The 18,587-nt window shown below is 46.5% G+C and overlaps 1 protein-coding gene across 1 annotated transcript in view; it reads right to left on the bottom strand.

Annotated features, from left to right (window-relative positions):
• Positions 1-338: 338 nt before the first annotated feature.
• Positions 339-18,587, bottom strand: part of pcgf3 (polycomb group ring finger 3) — a 45,540-nt gene continuing 27,291 nt past the window's right edge. The window contains exons 4-10 of the mRNA XM_076738626.1: positions 16,791-16,887; positions 13,502-13,557; positions 12,487-12,594; positions 7,940-8,028; positions 3,976-4,113; positions 1,599-1,679; positions 339-661 (exon numbers count right to left, since the gene is read on the bottom strand). Of these exons, the coding sequence (XP_076594741.1) occupies positions 614-661; positions 1,599-1,679; positions 3,976-4,113; positions 7,940-8,028; positions 12,487-12,594; positions 13,502-13,557; positions 16,791-16,887 (617 nt within the window). The 3' untranslated portion in view covers positions 339-613. The remainder of the gene's footprint in view (positions 662-1,598; positions 1,680-3,975; positions 4,114-7,939; positions 8,029-12,486; positions 12,595-13,501; positions 13,558-16,790; positions 16,888-18,587) is intronic.

Here is an 18,587-nt window from a genome sequence, read left to right as displayed (position 1 = left end):
CAGAGACAATTTACTTGATAAACAGCTTAAAATTGATGCCTGTTATATAACTTTTTCCATATACTTTCTGTGCTCCCAAGACGTGTCGAGTGTTTTGTGGAAAGAGGGAAAAAAAAAACACCTTTTTTCTAAAAAACGTCCTCCCGTCGTCTCAGTCATTGTCTCAGGAGGATGAAATCTGCATGAAGCTCAAAAAGACGGTCACGTGACTCCCGACATCTTGTTTGCGTGTAAACAGAGCACCAGTAGTGTCTTGGTTCCATGTGTCTCTTCTGTACAAAAGTATAAATATATGCTTTCTCTCCATTTTTTTCTTTTTTTTTTGTTATTTTTTTGTTCACATATCTAGGATGTAGCAGACAAAAATGGTTGTTTCAGTTCCTAAAAACACACCAGTGTTGCAGTCTGTGCTGGAGGTTGCCAGTTTTTGTGGTATGAGCCCCCCCTTTAGATCCCGATTTGCTGGCTTGTGTTGACTTTTTACCGTCGGGTGTTTGCTTGGTGTTGGTTGATCGTCTTTGCATAAATAAAAAGGTTTCGGCACAGTCCGCGGCCACTGGTCCAAAAAGAAGGGAAAAAAAGCAACACAAAACAACCGTTGTGTCCGTTTTAGCTACAGCAGATCCATCTTGGGTCTGTAATGGAGCAGGAGGGGGGATTTCTGGAGGAAGAAAGAAAAGCACAACCTCAGAATGAGCAGCTTCTGTTCACTAAACCCTCCTCCAAGCAGCACTTAGCTCATGAAGTGCACCTTTGCACACCTCGCCTGTCAAGCTTCGCACTGCGCTACATGCTAAAGCACTGTGGACCTCAGAGAGACACTGTCTCCAAACAGCTGGATTGTGTCTTTTTTTTCCACACAAAACCAAAAATATGCATGAAAAATTGAAAGGAGTGAGCTTAACAGCCGCTAATGTTAGCATGTCTAGCTAACTGACATCCAACAGATGTAACCAGGTGCAACAAAGGCTAAAAGTTAGCATATCATAAGCTAACGACATTGTTTTGTTATATTTTGGTCCTTTCGTCCTCGTCGTCAAATCGTTTTCTCACGTAAAAGTGAAACATGTCATTTAAAAACACGAACAACTCTAACGTTTGTGTTGTTTTTCCGAGAAAATGATGAACTTCCACAGTAAACACCTAAATGGAGCTATGTATGTGCTACATGGATCATCAGCTGATCACAAGTTAGCATGAGTTAGCATCATCTCATGCATGTAGCATGAGCCAGGCGGACTCACACAGAACCGACCAAACATTGATTAGCTGGTTAGCTGATAAAACACACCAGAGAGAGAGAGAGAGAGAGAGAGAGAGAGAGAGAGAGAGAGAGAGAGAGAGAGAGAGAGAGAGGCCATTTTAGCTAAGAAACTGACAGCTGCTGAACAAAAATATGAAGCTGTCTTTGACTAATTATGTCTGAAATCAAAGACTAAATAGTTTAAAAAATGTCCACAAATGTTCTTCTGAAGTTTTCTTATTAATAATCAGTCAGGACTGAGTCACACTGACCTTTTAGGCCTACAGATCAACAAGCCTTCATACAGGAATTTCACATTATGCCACAATAATTGTCTTTTAAAGGAATGCGTTACCTTAAATCTCCATCTTGTCACAACAACAAATTTCAAAGTGTGGTCCTTTCCCAAGATTTCCTCGTTGCATAAAATGTCCAACTGCGAAAAGACAACAAAAGAGCACATTAGTGGAAAATGTCTGACCTCAGAGTCTGAATGTCCTTTTCCCTACGGGGACGTTAACGTGACTGAAGCGTGACAAACAGCCTCTGCTGGACTTTCAGGCGGCGTGATGGAGAGATTAAACATCCACTACCCATACGCTGCCCCCCCGCTCTCATTTTTAGTTATAACCTCTGTTTCTTGGAGAGGAAGCTGGGGGAAGCTTATTTTGACGGAGCGGCCCCCCGGCTCCCGTGCAGCAGCAGGGCTTTCTGGGAAAACACAGAAGTTCAACAGTGAACACGAGGCCGGCTCGCCGAGGCTGCAGCTCCCTCCTGTGAAGTCGACGCTCACATTCTGCCGAGCGGCGCCTCTCATCTGCATCTGCCGGTCGATGCTGCGAGGCAGAGCGGGAGAGAGAGGGCGGGAAACACGCACTGCCACAGCGCCACCTGCTGGCCCTGAGCAGAACCACGCTCAGCCGGCTTTTATCAGCACCGACAGAGAGGTGGAAAGAGTCCAGAGGGAGGGCTGAGGAGCTGTGATTTCATCTTGAAGGAGGCCGATGAGGGTTTTTGTGTCAAAATAAAAGACATCTGAGGGGAAAACGAACGTCCTCCTCTGCTTTTTACATCACAGCTTTGATGCTTGTGATCCTCACCAAAAACCACCTGCAGGAGGGTGATGAAACTTCTTCATTCACGTCCGTTTTAAAGCAAAAAATCACCTGTTTTACCTTCACAAATGTGAATATTTGCTGGTTTTCTTTGTCTTCTGTCAGTAAATTGAACATCTTTGGGGTTTGTGACTGTTGGTAGCACATTTGAATATGTCAGCTTGGACTTTGAGACACTGCAAGAGGCCTTTTTTTGACCCTTTATAGACCCAAATATTGTAAATAATGAGTGGTTGCAGCATGCGTGCTATATTAACACAGAGATGGAGGCATTCTTCGAAACGGTAGCGCCCAAACTGGGGTTCACTCACAAGATGATTAACAAGAAAACAAACTACTCTTCTACATACTTCAGAGTGTTACCGCCTCTTCAAACTATAAAAATGAGCCTATAAAAGACGAAAAACATCCGTCTTTGACAAAGCAGAGCCGTCCAGTGAAAACCACGCATCCACAAATATGGTTTTTCTGGATTTTTCACATAAATTAAAGCTTCTTTTATCTCCCACACTTACAGTCGCTTTGGAAGATTAAGTAAAGCTCGTTAAAGAGGCTGGTCAGCCTCTTCTGTTGCTTTATTTAGCCGTTCGGTTCCTGCAGAGACGTTCAGATGGGTGACAGGACGACAACGGTGGGTTTACAAACACGAGGAATGAGTAAATAGCGCACTGTTCTCGAACAATGCCAAGTGTTGTAACGCTCCTCGCTGGGCTCGCCGCTGAAGACGCAATCGATTCAAACAACAGCTTTTCATAGTCAACAGAAAGGACAACAAAGGCTGGCGGGGGGAGCGGCTGCCTCGCCAAAGCTGCGCGACGGAGGCCGGCGATATGATGGAGCCTACCCACTCATCTCCGTGACAGCCGGTAAAAAAAGAGACGGGAAATAAAAAGAAAAATACAGGACACAAAGGCGTCTGTGATGATTCTTCACGCCATTCTAAAAATCCATCTGTCAAATTATCGCCCACCGTTCCCCCCCGCTGCTCCGAACGGGGCGGTAAAGACGATAAATAGAAAAATTACCACATGCAGATATCATCGCTTCCTGCTAAATATAACAAAGACGGAGGCCTCGTATGAGTCAGAGCAGGCGAGGAGAAGAAACTGACCTTTCCTGTGACTTACTAAACTTTTCAGACACACGTGGTGAAGCTGAGGTTCATCCAAGCGGCGTTAAGTCCACTTTAGGTTTTAGATTTTAACAAGCGCACATGATACAAATACTCTCGAAATGCTGGGAAATTAATTTTGGTCCTGGATCCTCTGAGAATAAGATCCTCTGAGAATAATTGACGAGCCGAGGTGATTCTCTGTTTGATATTTCTCTTCCTTTTCTGAAGCAGACGAGACAAACTTCAAAGCGCACCTGTGCAGCCTCACCTCTCTCTGCACCTGCAGGTCAAGTCGAGCTTTGAGCAGCGGAACAACTTGACTGGTGCCAAATGTTAAAAGCTTCTTAACGAGCACAGACCTGCAAATTAAGCAGGCGGGGCCCAGAAAAACGTTTGATTCTGTGTAGTTTCAGCTTCGCCCCTTCACTAAAGCGACATTTAGCCTGTGACAGAGCTGGCAGCGGCCTCCCCTCAGCACACCTCTGTCAGGTCGTTATCTGTACCTCATTAAATGATGTCAGGTTGAGCTTTTTGGCGATGAACTTCTTGAGGTGGAGGACTGTGGCTTGTGCTGAACAGCGGATCCACTTGCGCTTCAGACCTCGAAGCTTGCTGCTGTTGCACTCCAAGCAGATGCTGACCTGTTGGGGGAAACACGACATGAAAACGTCAGCGAGGCGGTTTGTCACTGCTTCAGGTTACAAGAAGTGAAATGTCACAATAATGAACAGATTATGGAGAAATCTGAGAAAAGACAAAAAACAAAGCCTCCCTTCCAGCGTCATGCTAATGGTTTGCTAAACGGCAAACACACAGTTCTATTAGTAGCCTGCTAATGTTAGCATTTAGCTCAAAGCAAAGGCCACGTGATCGACATCATGTTCAGCTTTAGTGAACTCTGACATGTTTTTGCATCATCGGCCAATAAAAAAACTGCCACCATCACCGAACCCAAAACTTTCACAAAAGCTGCTTCACAAACGACTTTTCTGGTGAGCTAACAGCATGAAAAATGACATGTTTGCACCAGCTCGAGTAGCTGGTGCATGTGTGCATTGGTCAGCGTGCTCTGTTGCTGTGTTTCTAGTTGTTGGGGTAGCAGCAGTAGTAGCTGCAGCTGATGTTGTTAGCCTGAGAGCTAGCTTCCACTGCTGCTGTGCAAAACTCAAAGGGAAACTTCGCTCTGACACTTTTTGGTACGACCTGACACGATAAGTCTGAATCTGCACAGAGGATAAACACGTTTGCTTCGCTGACATGTTTTGCCCCTGTAGTGTTTGAGGATCTGTGATTAGCAGCTGTGTCTCCACTTTAATCTATTCAACCATGTTTTCTTTGATTTGTGAGGAACAGCAGGAGCAGCGCTGCCTGAGAGCTGATCACTTCCTCCAATCTGTCCTGAAAACAGACTATGGGATTAAAAAAAGATGATACGATAGCTGGTAGCTGGTATCTGCTTGTACTGCACGTCCCACTGAACCACTGTTGTCTGCTTGTGTTTTGCTTATTGTCTTCCTTCGTGCCGCCGCCGTTGGCCCGCGCTCTTGTTTCTCCCCTGAGGTGGAACAGTAGGTGGTTTTGGCAGTCGATGGTTGCAGGAGTCAGAATGCATTACAGCTACTGAGCTGCTGCCCCCACACATCCAAAGACAGAAGAGGAGGACCGAAGCCTTGTACTTCTTCATTTGTGGGTGTCCTTCTGTCACAGTCCGTCTCTTTCCACGTCTCTCCTCTGAGACGCGGAGGAGCAACATAACCCTGGTTTCTGCTTAAACCTGGAAATCATCTCTCTTCTCAAATAAACGCCGGCGGCGCTTCAGTGCGCCTATAAGCAAAGAGCAACACCGTAATATATCTGCTTTCCAGTGGCGCCGGCGATGAGGGAGGCTCATAATGTGAAATAAAAGCCTCGGTGGTGATCTGGACTCCGCAGCGGCTCCACGGCACTTTCATTACATTACAGTACATTAGCGGCGGCGTTACGGAGCCAAAGAGTCCTGCTGCAGTTATACGCCCTCACAGACGTGACTGATGCAACAGGCATATCAAGAAAATATCACGCGGGGAGAGCTTAACACTATTTCACGGGCTCATTACGGAGTCCTGAGGGCTTGCAGAGGTCTGAGGTAATATGTCTGCTGCTGTTGTTCTTCTTAAATCTGCGTGTGGAAGAAAAGTCTCTGTGTGGGTTCTGAGTTTAAATCAGACTGAGAATTCAAGGCTGGATTAATAATTCAGAACAAGGCTGAGTTCTCCAATTTCTCCTGTTTAAACCAAAAATAGCTGTTCTTCATTAAGTTTGCATCGTTTTCTTATGGTTCCTCAGCCCGCGGAGATCTCACCCCGTCCACAGACTCCATGCCTCATCTGAAAATGTGAACCTCTGAGACTCCACCACCTCAGGCTTTGCCGCCAACGTCGGCTCTCTCTGATCAACTGTAACTCCATTGTAATCCCTTTTTTTTTGGCATGTCGCTGCTTTCATTCGTTTTCTCTGGCACCGCCTCGAGCCTCAAGGTCACTCTCTGAAAGGTCGCCCAGAAGACGGCGGGAAGTGTTCTGGAAGTCGGCCACGCGTGCCGGTTCGCCTGCCGGTTCTTACATCTGAGTGGCTCCTGCATCTTCAGTGACATCATGACCAGGGGGGGGGGGGGGGGCTTTCTGGGCCAGTTTCGCCCCTCGTCTTCACTCTTCTTGATGGCTGCTGCTGCCTTCGCTCCTCTGGACTCTTTTCTCTTTGCTGTCCCTGTTCAAATTCATCACATATGACTAAAAACCCCTCGATGCACCGTCTTGCTTTGCATTTTCTAATCTTCTCCCTTCACAACTCTCTGCTTTTCTAATGCAGTTCATCTTTCATTTTGACATCCTCTGCTCTCTGCAATCTGGGCCGGCTGCTGCATTCTGGTGAATAAAGGGGCTTTTAGGGACCTTTACGGTGTTAAGCATCCTCAAATGTGTCTTTAACGCTTCACAGCCGGAGGAAAGTTTGTATAAGCGGATGCGAAGTGGTATCTTAAAGTACCTGGAAATCAGTAAATGTAAATAAATGCACTGTTATATCACCCAATCCCTCTTATTTCCGGAGCATTTCTTGAAGTTGAAAGCACTTGATTCCTCCAAACAGCTCCTTCATTTTGAAGATGAGCTGCAGCATTAGTTTGGACACTGAGGAGTAAAATGCTGGACTTCTGCACTCTGCAGAATAATCATATGTGATGATCTTTGGGCAGAAAGCGATGAAAGAAGCGTTCCTGGAGAAGGTCTCCACACAAGCTGCTGCACAAACCTCTCACTGTTACACAGAACGAGAGGTTTCTGTCCGTCCTTCCTCACGTTCCTCCCTGAGAATGACATTCTTGATTTTTTCACCCTGCACGGCGGCTTGTTTTCATCAGCAGGTCTTCCCCTTTTCTGGAAATCTCTCGTTTCCATCACTTTGTATTCCTTGGCTCTTTCTCTCCCTCCTCCACACGGTGACATTTGACATGACGGCATTCAGCTCACACAGGCTGACGCGTTAGTTATTCTGGACACGTTCTGCACCGCTGCTGAATATCGAAAGGGCGAGATCTTCGCCCTCATCGGGGCAGCCCGCCTTCCCCAAACGGCGGTAAAGAGGCGGCTGATTGGAGATGACGTGTTTAAAATCTACATGTTGGCTTCCTCGTCCTCCTCAAAACAGCTCAAACGCTACACGACCGCTTTCCTTCAGCCTGTGCGATGTTTGTGGGGGAGACTTTGTGTTTCCCATCGCGTCCGTCTGGCACAGCCATGAATCCGCTCTCTGCATTATTAATATCATTTTGCAGTGCTTGAGAATGCCAGAATACCAATGAAGTCAAGAAAAGCCCATTTCCATTTTCGATGTGTTCAGCGGACGGCAGCGGTGCGGCGCTGTGGTGTCTGTCGTTAAGTGGATCCGCACAATCAAACAGCCCAAGACAAAAGAATGTGGTAATTGTGAAACAGCTTGGTAAATCACATGGGGCCCGCTTTTATAAAGGCAATAATTGATGTGCAGGCTTTTAAGGCAACTGTACCCACAATTATCACCAGCAGCATTTTTTCCCCTTAGTGCTTTTGTTCCTGACAGACTGCTTTGAAACCCGTAATTATTTTATCCAATTTGCTTCTTCTAATCACTGCGAGAAGACAAACCGATGTGTGGTGCCTCCCAAATTTCCCTGTTTATCATAAAACTGGTTTATTGATTGACTAAATGACTTTAAAAAACAAATAATCTAGCATCAAATGTCCCCGTTACTCCGAACTCTAAGGTCGGTTTGAAAGAAGTCTGAGGATTATTCAGTAACAAGAAGAAAAGTAAAGGAACAAACTTTAATTTATCCAATAAACGGCCTTCGTGGTCAGCAGAGTGAAGCCGACCGACGCCTTCAGCTGAGTGAACGAGGGGCTGCTGAAATGAGAAGCATGAATCGCTGTTCATCAGTAAGCGAGGGCTTACCTGCTCGTCGCTACGATGATAGTCGTTGTCCTCTTCTGGTTTCTCCTCTCCCGCCTCCTTATTGGCCGTGTCCTCAGATTTTGTGTCGCCTGTGCAGAAAAAGAGAGGGGAGGAGTGGAAATGATGACTGTTGGCTCGTTGAGTCGAGCACAGATCTCAACACGCTCACATACACAGTGAAACAAACATTTCTTTAAGTTCATCAGAACTTCACTGTCTGTTTCTGCAGTGAATCTGATGATGGAGCTGCTCGTTAACTTTAAGAGGCTCGAGCTTCACTGACGTCCACGGTGAACACAAGACCTGTCGGGACGAGGGCGGGGGTGACGGACATGTTTGTTTCTGTGCAGTATTCAAACAGCGTTTGCCTGTCGGAGCGTGAAAACACCTCCTGCTGAGGTCCATTTATAAGGCAATTACATGTCGGAGGGCGTCGAAGCATCCTTTATACGACGGAGCCGCTGTCTGACACGGAGCAACTTCTGACCAGGAAAAAACAAACCGTCTCCAGACTGATTCGCTTCATGAGGGCCGGCATCATTTCTGCCTTAACTGAGTTTATCTGGTTTGGCCCTTTGTTCGGTTATCAGGAGGATGGAAGCAGATAGGGAGGATATTAGAGGGAGCGGCGATCTCCAGAGAACAAACAGGAAAACAGAAAGATTTCTCTCACTCTGTGAAACCGAGGCCAACGTGTTCAGAAGAGGGAAGGTGTGTTCAATAAAACACCACACAGAGCAGAGTCTGAGTGCCCGAGGTCCCACAGTGTCACTGCAGGGCTGCCCAACGCGAGGCCAGCGGACCAGCTTTGGCCCACCATAAGGTTCCATTAAAAGAAACACATGATATGATTTTGCTGTTTATGCCGTTTTATTTTTCAGGAGGTGGAAATGCTCTTTAACTGTGTTTGGGATCCTCGTGCCATTTTGCATCTTAACAATACAGCAGGTGCTGCTTTAGGCCCGAGGTCCACCATTAAGTTTCAGTTTTGACCCTCTCAGAGAAAAGCTTTGGGCTGCCTGCTGCAGCTGTGCGAAGCAGCTGCTGCACGGTCGTCCCGGACAGGCGTGGTTATGCTTTTCCGTCCGTCTGGTTGTGATACTGGACTGGTATTGAATTTTCAGATGTGAAACTTACTTATCAAAGTGGAAAACTGCCACTAAATTGCTGCACAGATGCGTATTGCTTTTCTGTTACCTTAAAAAACAAAAGAAATTCAGTTCACTCTTCCTGCATTCAGTGGATGTAATAACATGGTGTGTGTGTGTGTGTACAGTTTACTGCAGCTCAGACTGCAGATCAGATTGCATTCACCCCTCTGTGACCATTTTCCGTTCGGGCTAACTGTCACCAATTCCAGCGAGCATTGCGGGGAGCGGCCTGAGCGTGCCCTGGCGTCTCTGCGGTGATTGTCTCCAGAGCCGGCCCGGCTGATTGCTTATCAAGAGGGGCTGGCTCTCACTGTGTCACTGTGTCTCACCTTCAAACAACCCTGGAGTGTCTCCGTGACTCTAAACAGACATGAGAGCCGCTCTGTGGCTGAGGTGCTGGGATGATTGCTTGTGTCGGGGGAGTTTAAAAGCTGAGCAGTCTGCCTCACTCGCTCATTTGGGATCTCTCACATACATTGAATCATAACGCTGTCTGTACAATGACGATTTCAAGTGAGGCTACGCTGGGAGGGAGGAGTAAACCAGCCGTGTGTGAGTGTGTGTGTGTGTGTGAGCTTATATTGTCACGACAGAAAAAGTGCACTCAGCACACTCATCATGGCACCGTGTCCCTCCATTTTCCTGCACTGAGTGAGAAATGAGTCTGCTGTGTGCTGCTGGAAACCCCGGTTTTGTTCTGTCGAGTAGTGCTTGGAAGAAAACTCTCCGCGTACACACACACACACACACACACACACACACACACTTAAAAGCAAAGTGAATGGAGCTTATGTTCATGCGTGAAGTTTCAACCTCACAGTGGTGCGTAGCGTGTGTGCTTCTCTGTCCATCTGTAACGTCTCTGGGACATTGACTCCTTTGAGTGTTAAACACTTTCACTGTGGCTCTGAAAAGTTTGTAGTTTTAACCTGAATTTAAAAGTCTTTCCAGGGACACTCAGCTTCAGCTGCACACCACATATACACATACGCTTATCTGCATTAACTCTGCGTTACACGCCGAGTGTTTGTTTTGTGTTCTTGAAAAAAAGGATGTTGGCATTTCTCCACACAGGACGAGCTGCCGTACATTCACTGGACGTAACGTTAGCAGCATTAACATTTCTGGGCCTGAATTCAGCTCTGATGAATCAGGAAGTGCCGCTCTGTCCTGTGTCGTTAGCAGCGTGCCAAAAGATTTCATTTAACTCGGCCGGTTACAGAGCACCCCGGAGAAAGTTTCTATTTCTGAGCGATTCTGGATAAATGAGCCTTTAATTAAGTGTAATGCGGTTCAGCTTGGCTGGCAGGGGCAACATTAACAGAGTGCCCACTGTCGCCTGTAGTTAGCGTGGTGTGATCTCTGCTCCTCCATGTGTTCGCTTTGCTTTGCCTTTCTTAAATAAGAGTTAATGAGGAGCATCCAGTTCAGCGTGGAGGTAAACAAGGCAAACGCAGCCGTCCTCTGGCTCACTGTGAAGGTTGCTTTAAAAGCCCTGCGCTGATGCACGATGTAAACTCTCACTAAATGAAATAACCCAGAAGATCTTTTTGGCCTTATTAGTGAAACCGCCCGGCTCTAAAACCAACAAGGTCTGCTGGTTTTGGTTGATTGTCGGGGACAGCCGAGCCTCTAGAGGCCGCTAGCTGTGCATCGACACTACAGGCAGAGTCTTCGTCCCTGCACTGATGAAGATTAACTCTGTACTTGACGATGGTATTTCATTTCAACACGGCAGTGATGAGAGCGAACCTTCAAAAGTTATCTCTCATTATCTAAATGCTGCTGCTTTGGTTTTGAGTCATATCACTGTGTTTTTCTAATGTTTACACTAAAATATACTGTATTCATGCTGCAGGTAAAGACAGGCAACGGTGACGTGACATCTGGCATCATTTAGCTTCTGGTGTGTGGAGCTGGGAGGTGGAGGCCCACCTTTCGACCAGCTCTGAGGTGGAGTCTCATCTGCACTCGAGTTTAAAGCAGCTTTCACAAAACGCATCAAAAGGCTGATGAGAAAAAGCTTCAGATCCATAAAAAAAAACTATGGATCCAAGAGAGGAAGCATCCTGATCAATGAGTCGACGCACGTTTGAGTCTCTTCAGTCAAAATATTTTCATCGCGACCCAAAGACATCGTATTTGTCCGTGTTTCAGCACACTGAACGGAGATGACGGCGAGATACAATCGATGCCTCCCTGGCTCTCCGCTTCTGTCGCCGTCTGTCCCCTAAAACGTGTTTGTGTGCGAAACCTGTCTTCAACCGACGAGGCACGGGAAGCCGGAGAGCGGTTCCACTTCTATTTGAGCCTTAATTACCAAAATCAGAGAGGGGGATTAAGCGAGCGATTAGGCCTGCCAGCCTCACAGCCCTCTGGGCCACATTCCCAGCAGCCCTCTGAGGCGAGCTGGTACGGAAAAGCCGACGTGCACGAGGAGCAGGCCCGGGACTCGTTCTGATTGCCTCCATCTCCACTGCTTAATGGCTTCCGCTGGTCGTGCATCTAATGTTTCTCATTATGAGGTGGGGGCTTCACGCCGCACGCTCACACTGCACAGAAACCAATTCTAGCAGTTAGTGACAGCACAGTGTTCAGTCCAAAATGTAAAAATAGGCTGTTTTTCTAGCCTACACTCTTCTTCTTCTTCTCTGCTCTTCCTGACTCATTTCAGCGTATCTCAGCATGCAGCTGCCTCCTGTTGATCAGTGCAGTAGTGTGAAACCGCTGATGGGACCCTGTTTTGGTAACCCTGATGTGTCTGCATGCACGACACAAACAAAGCTCGTAGAAAACCTGCTTCACAGCGCCACCAACAGAACTCCACAGGGAACCTTTAACCTCTCTGATGCTGCTGGAGTTTCAGTTATCTGCTCCTTTTCCACAGCACATCGAACAGACCGCCTCTCCTGCAGAACTCGGCCATCGAGCTCTCTTTCACACCGAATGACAGGACGCAAACATGGCGGTTAATCAGATGAGGCAATGTGATGATTAAAGCAATAAATCAAAACCTATGCTGTAGATATTTACTCCTAGTGAGTGCACACAGATCTAAGTGGTGTGTTGATGTCTTACACTGTGTGTTTCTGTCCTTCATCACTTGGCGGACGCGTTCCCTTTGTTGTTCTTACTCTGCTGTTTTGTTTGTTCACCTCAACCAAACTGACCTCTGCAGCCCTTTGGATGAACTTCAACACTCATATCTCATAATAAGGTAAACAACACCTTTTGGCGTGCTGTGGCCCCCCATGTCTGTCATGAACTACATTAAGGTCACGTTGAACAGGAAACCCGGGGCGGGGGCTGCTGAACCAACCACCAACTGCTCGTCCACACGTTTCAGTGAAGGACATGTCGGCTTCCTCTTCGCCTGTGTGTGAGTGTTTGTCGTACCATTGCGCTGATCTAGATGAGTCTTCATGTTGCAAAGCTCTCCTTTAATGTCTCCGGGCACCTCCATCCCCAGCTTCTGGTAGAAATCCCTCTGCTTCTTTATCTCCGCTGTGAGAGAGGAGGAGAGAAAATAAGAGCGGGCGGTGTGTCTTTCTCAAGGTCACTGCTGTCACTGGGCATTTAAAATTCAACAGGGTGTGTGTGTGTGTGTGTGTGTGTGTGTGTGAGATCTGTGTGTGTGTGCGTGCTGTAACCTGCTTCATTAAGCCCACCAATGACAGCAGGAATATTTTACTATAAGGTGCAGCGCCTGGCATCGTTCTTCACCTCCCTTGGACCGTCCCACATCTTGTTGTCTCTACCTCAAGCTCAGTCAGACTGGATGGATGCCGTCTATGAACAGTAATTCTGAAGTCTCACCAGATTCTCGGTCAGATTGAGGTCTGAGCTTTGATGGTACCATTTTAAGACACTGACTTCCTTTGCCTCAAACCTTCCCAGTGCAGCTCTGGCTGCATGCTCCGGCTCATTGTGCAGCCGGAAGGCAAACCTCCGCCTTCATCCCTGGCCTGTTTGGTGAGCTCCTTGGTCTTCACGAAGCCGTTTGTTTGCTAACGCTCTCTGACACACTCTGAGGCCTTCATGGAACAGGTGTATTTATATTGAGATTAAATTGCGCACAGGTGGAATCTATTTGCCAAATTATGTGACTTCTGAAGGCAATTTGTTGCACCTGTTGTTTGTTAGGGGTTTTACAGTAAACTGGGTGAATATATATGCACTCAACATTTTTGATTTGTAAATATTTTTGAAAATACTGTAATGTGCATTTTAATTTGCAGCGGTAACATGACAAAATGTGGGAAAAGCACTGTATTTGTTTCTCGAGGCAGTTTGTGAACACACAGACGGTGATGGCGGCCGTCAGTAGAGCACAGTGACGGATAAGCTTTAAGGTTATTATTTGGATCTCTTGTGTTTTGCATCACACAGAAAGACAATGCATGGCACTTACCCTCTTGAAGTCCCGGTACCAACTTGTAGACAATGTCTTGCATTGTTCTGTCATGGCTGAAAAGAACAAGAAAAAGATTAGTCAGCTTATTAGTTAGAGGGAATAAACACTTTGGGGCTAAAAGATGCAAATCAGACATGTAAAATGTTAGAGATGCACTCGTTCTGGATCCCTTTGGGTTTGAAATACACAGAGGGGGTGAGTCAGGAAAGAGCAGGAAAAACACTTCTGCTGCTTTAAGACAGTTCTCTGAAAGATGATTCTGGGCGCCGCTAAATGAGAAAGCTCCTGCGTGATGAAGAACTGAAAACATCAGACTGACAAGCTGCATGGATCCGAAAAGTTCAAATGGCGTCGGCTCTGAGGCCAGTGTGCAGCATATGCCCCCGTCAGAGTGTTAAATAGCATTTCACTGTTAGGCGGCGCAGGTGACACAGGAGAACAGCGTGGGCTCAGCTCTGCTGCCGCCATGATGGCGTGTTTTGACACCCATCCGTGGCAGCCAGCTAACAGACGCCACATGTTGAGTTTGCTGCAATGTTCTGGAGGAGAAACCCTTGAAAAACGTGGCACTCTTGTCTCCCCTGCTGTCCACTGGGAGAGTCATTGTATCCGGGGCCAAAATTAGCTGCCTGGAGCTGAGGCTCGCGTCAAAGAGCAGCAGAACACTGACCCCTGCTGGACAGAGCTGGGAGTGTATCCTCACAGCCGACACAACAGGTTTTAACAGTTACTGCGACACACTGCTGTGTACAAATGTGACAGTTAAATGAAGAGACAGCTCTGTGTTAGCCTGAGCACGGATTCTCAGAGTGGGTCTACTGACGGGATGAGCACCATCCCTCCAAAACATTCAGCTTTATCTGGGGTTTGGATGGTGGTGCTGGGGATCAGTGTCCAACACTTTGCCTCAAAATCTCCCCCTGGTGACTGCAAAGGCCACAGCATCGAAACCACATCGATGTATATTCACCAAACCAATCACTTCTGTAGGTAAACAGGTATTCATGTATGTACATAAAACACCTGGAAGTATATTCTAACTGTTTACTATTTGGTCAGCTGTGTTACTGTTTAATCGGCCTGTATGTTGTCTGTGTCTTTGTTGTGATGCCATTTGAAAAGGACACTTTTACCAAAGGGTCACTAAAAACTGAAAAGTCCTGTTCAAATCCAAACTAAAATCACATTAAAAATAACAAAAACTACATGATCCCACAGAAGAAGCTCTGCAAGTAGCTTAGAAGTTGTCCATTAATACATTTTTACCTGGAAACTGAAGTAACACCACTTATTAGCCTCCATCAGCCTCTAATCTGCACACCTGCACAGGTGTTATCACTCAGTCTGAAGGTTGTCAGACTCTATGCACCAATAAGAATCACTGAATAAGTAAAATCACCTGTGTGGGTTTTCCCATGAGCCTGCAGGGCCTTTAAGGTCACCATAAACAACAGCTGTGACTTTAACTTGTATTACTGTATTTACAATAAACAACATGTATTACTCACAGACAGCAGCTCCGTGAACGAATTCCCTTCCCACAACTAACTCAGACTGTCTCAAGAGTGTTCTTTGCAGGGATTTAGCAGGATGTTAAGTATGATTCTGTGATTGTTTTATGGTCATAACCAGAAACGTTTCAAGTCTGCAGGACATAAAACAGATTAAACGCATGGAGGAAAGCCCCGCTCGACAGTATGAGAGGCAGGATTAGTTCTGCCGAGCCGATTCCCTGCGAGGAGACGTCTGAGCGTCACTTCTGAGTTCAATCTCAAACATCAACTTTGATCAATCTTCTTCACGAGCAGATGGGGTTTATCTGTCGTCTGCTGGGCGTTTTGCCTTCAAATCACTTGTGATGTTTCCCATCCAATTTCCTGCAAACAATGAGGCAAAAAGCAGCTGTGCAAAGAGCTAATGTGTTTGAAATGGAGCATTTCCTGCAACAATGAGTCCGCAGACAGCGCGGCTCAGACCGTAATGACTAAATTGCTGGTACACATTAAGTTTGTGTGTCGCATTAATCAGACATTAATGCATGAGCGCTCAGAGGGGGCACGAACAACAAAATCCCTCAGCGAGGAGCGTTCAGCGTGGCGGAGTGAACTTCCCAAAACAATCAGAGGCAGACTCGACGAGCAACACGCTGCATCTTCATTTTTACCTGACGAGAAAATAATTTCATGACTTTCAGAGTCAAAGTCGTTAGTGTTTACCGTCCAGGTGAATACTCCTGCATTTTTAACTTTAAGTGGTGACCAGCTGTTAGCATCTACAGCAGCATGATCATGTACGGTCGGCCTTATTCCGAAATATGGTGCGTTACAGAAGATACAGACGCTCTAACTGCAGTTTGGGCGTCTTTGTCGTGTTCAGGGTGTAAACTGGACGTTAGTTCATGCATAAGACTAATGCATATGTGAGAAAAGTTGCAGAAAGGCTTTTGCGGCTCCAGGGGGAGCTGTGTGAAAACAGATAAACTGCCTCAAGTGATGTCACTCGAGTCAGCGCCGGTTGGGGCTGAGGAGTTACTCACTGAGGAGCGATCTTACCAGAGCTCTGCAGCCTGCTGCTCATGTCTGCTGCAGGCTCGACGCTACATTAGCTTAACACACCTGAATCTCTGAACTACCAGCAGTCGAGCTGCATTGTGGGTAATACAGACACCAGGCTTTGCCAAGGAGAAATGTGTGAAAGAATGAATCAATGTGTGCTTCTGCTGCATCTATTTCGACCATTTTTGTTGACTGTTCTGTGTCCAATTAGAGCGACGCTCAGCCGGTCCGGCACTCGGTATGAGAGGCGTCCACAGGTCACACGTCATCTCCTTCACTGCGATGATGCGTCATCACGCACGGCTGAGAGCAGAACTGTGAGTGAGTTAAAGGCAGAGATGCTGTGGTGTGCAGCATTAACTGAGGCTGAATCTCACCCACAGAAACACAGACCACCCTCTGCAGACACTCGGGGGCTTTCTCTGCTGCAGAGGAGCAGAAATAAGAAGGAAGGAGGCCAGCGGCTTTGTTCCCAGGTACTTAATTCTTCACTGGCAGCGAGCAGCTTCCTGCACACTGATGGAGCACTGTCACAACGTCTGTGTGTGTGTGTGTGGGTCTGCACGCATGTGTGTGCACCACATGTTTGTGAGCGTGCAGAAATAAACCTATAGAGGGGTGTGTAGATAGTAAATGAGCACCGCATCTCACTGTACCTGCAAGTGTGTGTGTGTGTGTGTGTGTGTGTGTGTGTGTGTGTGTGTGTGTGACGCAGCGGCTCCCTCACTCACCCGATATACTGCAGTGGATGGCTCTGATGAATAACAATCCTACACGTGGGGCACGTGTTGTTTTCCTCCAGATACTTCACTAGGCAGCTTCTACAGACTGGAGACACACAAACAAACAAACACACACACACAAACAGAGTCATGGTTACTCTACGCGCCACAGATGTATAAATAAAGACACTGGTCAACAAGTACACTGTGTATTTTGTGTGTTTTCAGGTGGATGTTTCAAATGATACACAAATCTCAACCGAAAGCTTCAATCTGCTGCTTTATGAACGTGAGGCGATGGTTCATGGAGAAGCAGTAGGTGGCGCTAAAGCTCCAGACAAGTCATTTATGTACGTCAAGAGTCATTCGCTGCATTTCTTTCATTGCACTTTGTCGTAAAAACGTTTTTGGGACGTTTTCAACATTTCCACTCATGTATGTTTATGTGCAAGATTGAAAATGTGCCAACATGAGGATGGAAAACCACCTGTGTGTCTAACACCCGGTTTGTCCACCAGAGAGCGCTGTTCAATTCTATACTGCTGATCACGTCTCTGTCACAGCCCTTTAATAATCAATCGAACATGAAAATTAAGAAGAAATACTGGCTGATGATTCGTTTTCATGGTTTTAAATCAGCAAATATTAGTCGAATGTCGTGATGTTGGTGAGTTGAATCTTATTCTTCAGCTGCACAAAGATGAGAAGCCGAAATATTAAACTGGAAATGTTGCCAACAGGAGCCACAAAAACACACTATTATTGATAATTATTATGTCCATTCATTTTTTAATTAATGAAGTATTCGGTCTATAAAATGACAGAAAATCATTAAAAATGGCCATCACATTTTCCCAAAGCCCAGTCTGATCAAAGGTCCCGGCTGGATGTTCAACTAAAAATGATAAAGAGGAGAAGAAAGCTTCACATTCGAGAGGCTGGATTTTGAATCTACGACACGGTGAAAGAGCCAAAGCAGTTGGAGGGTGAACGTGCTGAACAAGACGTCCACACTGATGTACCAGAATCACACCTTTGTCTCTCTTATGCTTGGTTTTATGACTCTGGACTCAATTCATAATTAAAAATGATGATTAAAACAGATCGCTTGACCTTTCACCTCTGGAAACCTTCATGTGCCTCATACAGGACGCACCGTGAGACATTCACAGCACGCACGGCTCCATCAAATCCATCTCCACCTGACATGTTTATCGCAGCCTGTCGGAGCAGCTGCAGCCGTGACGTGACGTGAATCTCTTCGTCTGCGACGGCGGAGCTCGTTTTTTCAAAGTGAAAGGGAGAATCAAACGCCTCCATGAAGCTCTGGTGTTTACAGAGGGCGGAGAAGCCTCCATCTGTGGGGGAAGAGCTCCTTCTGGTGGACAGACGAGGCATTACACTGTCTGGGTCTGTCTGATGTGAGTTTACTGAACGCTGCGCGCTCGTGTTGCCGTCGAGGTGTTTAGTTGAGCATCTTGTTTAGAGAAAATGAGAATGACTTAATGCTGCAAACATCAGCAGGGAGAAAAGTTTTGTGCATCTGAAACAACACATTAACAACTTCAGGTACTCAGAATCAGGTGTTTCCACTGGTCTGGTGGGTTGTTCTCACTTCAAATAACCAAACAAGCTTCGACTTTAATCTTTCAGGCAAACAGAGAGCGGCTGATTGGCCCGCTCGCCGGTTTGATTAGATTGTTCTCACCGACCCAAATGTGCTGCACCGAGAATAACTGTGTCGAGTTTGATTTAACGGCTCCAAGACAGCGGGGGTGCGAATGCCTTCCAGCTCTAAATCCACAG

Source organism: Chaetodon auriga, chromosome 9, assembly GCF_051107435.1.
Source record: "Chaetodon auriga isolate fChaAug3 chromosome 9, fChaAug3.hap1, whole genome shotgun sequence".
Taxonomy (NCBI): Eukaryota; Metazoa; Chordata; class Actinopteri; order Chaetodontiformes; family Chaetodontidae; genus Chaetodon; species Chaetodon auriga.
This window is presented reverse-complemented; position numbering and strand designations above follow the sequence as displayed.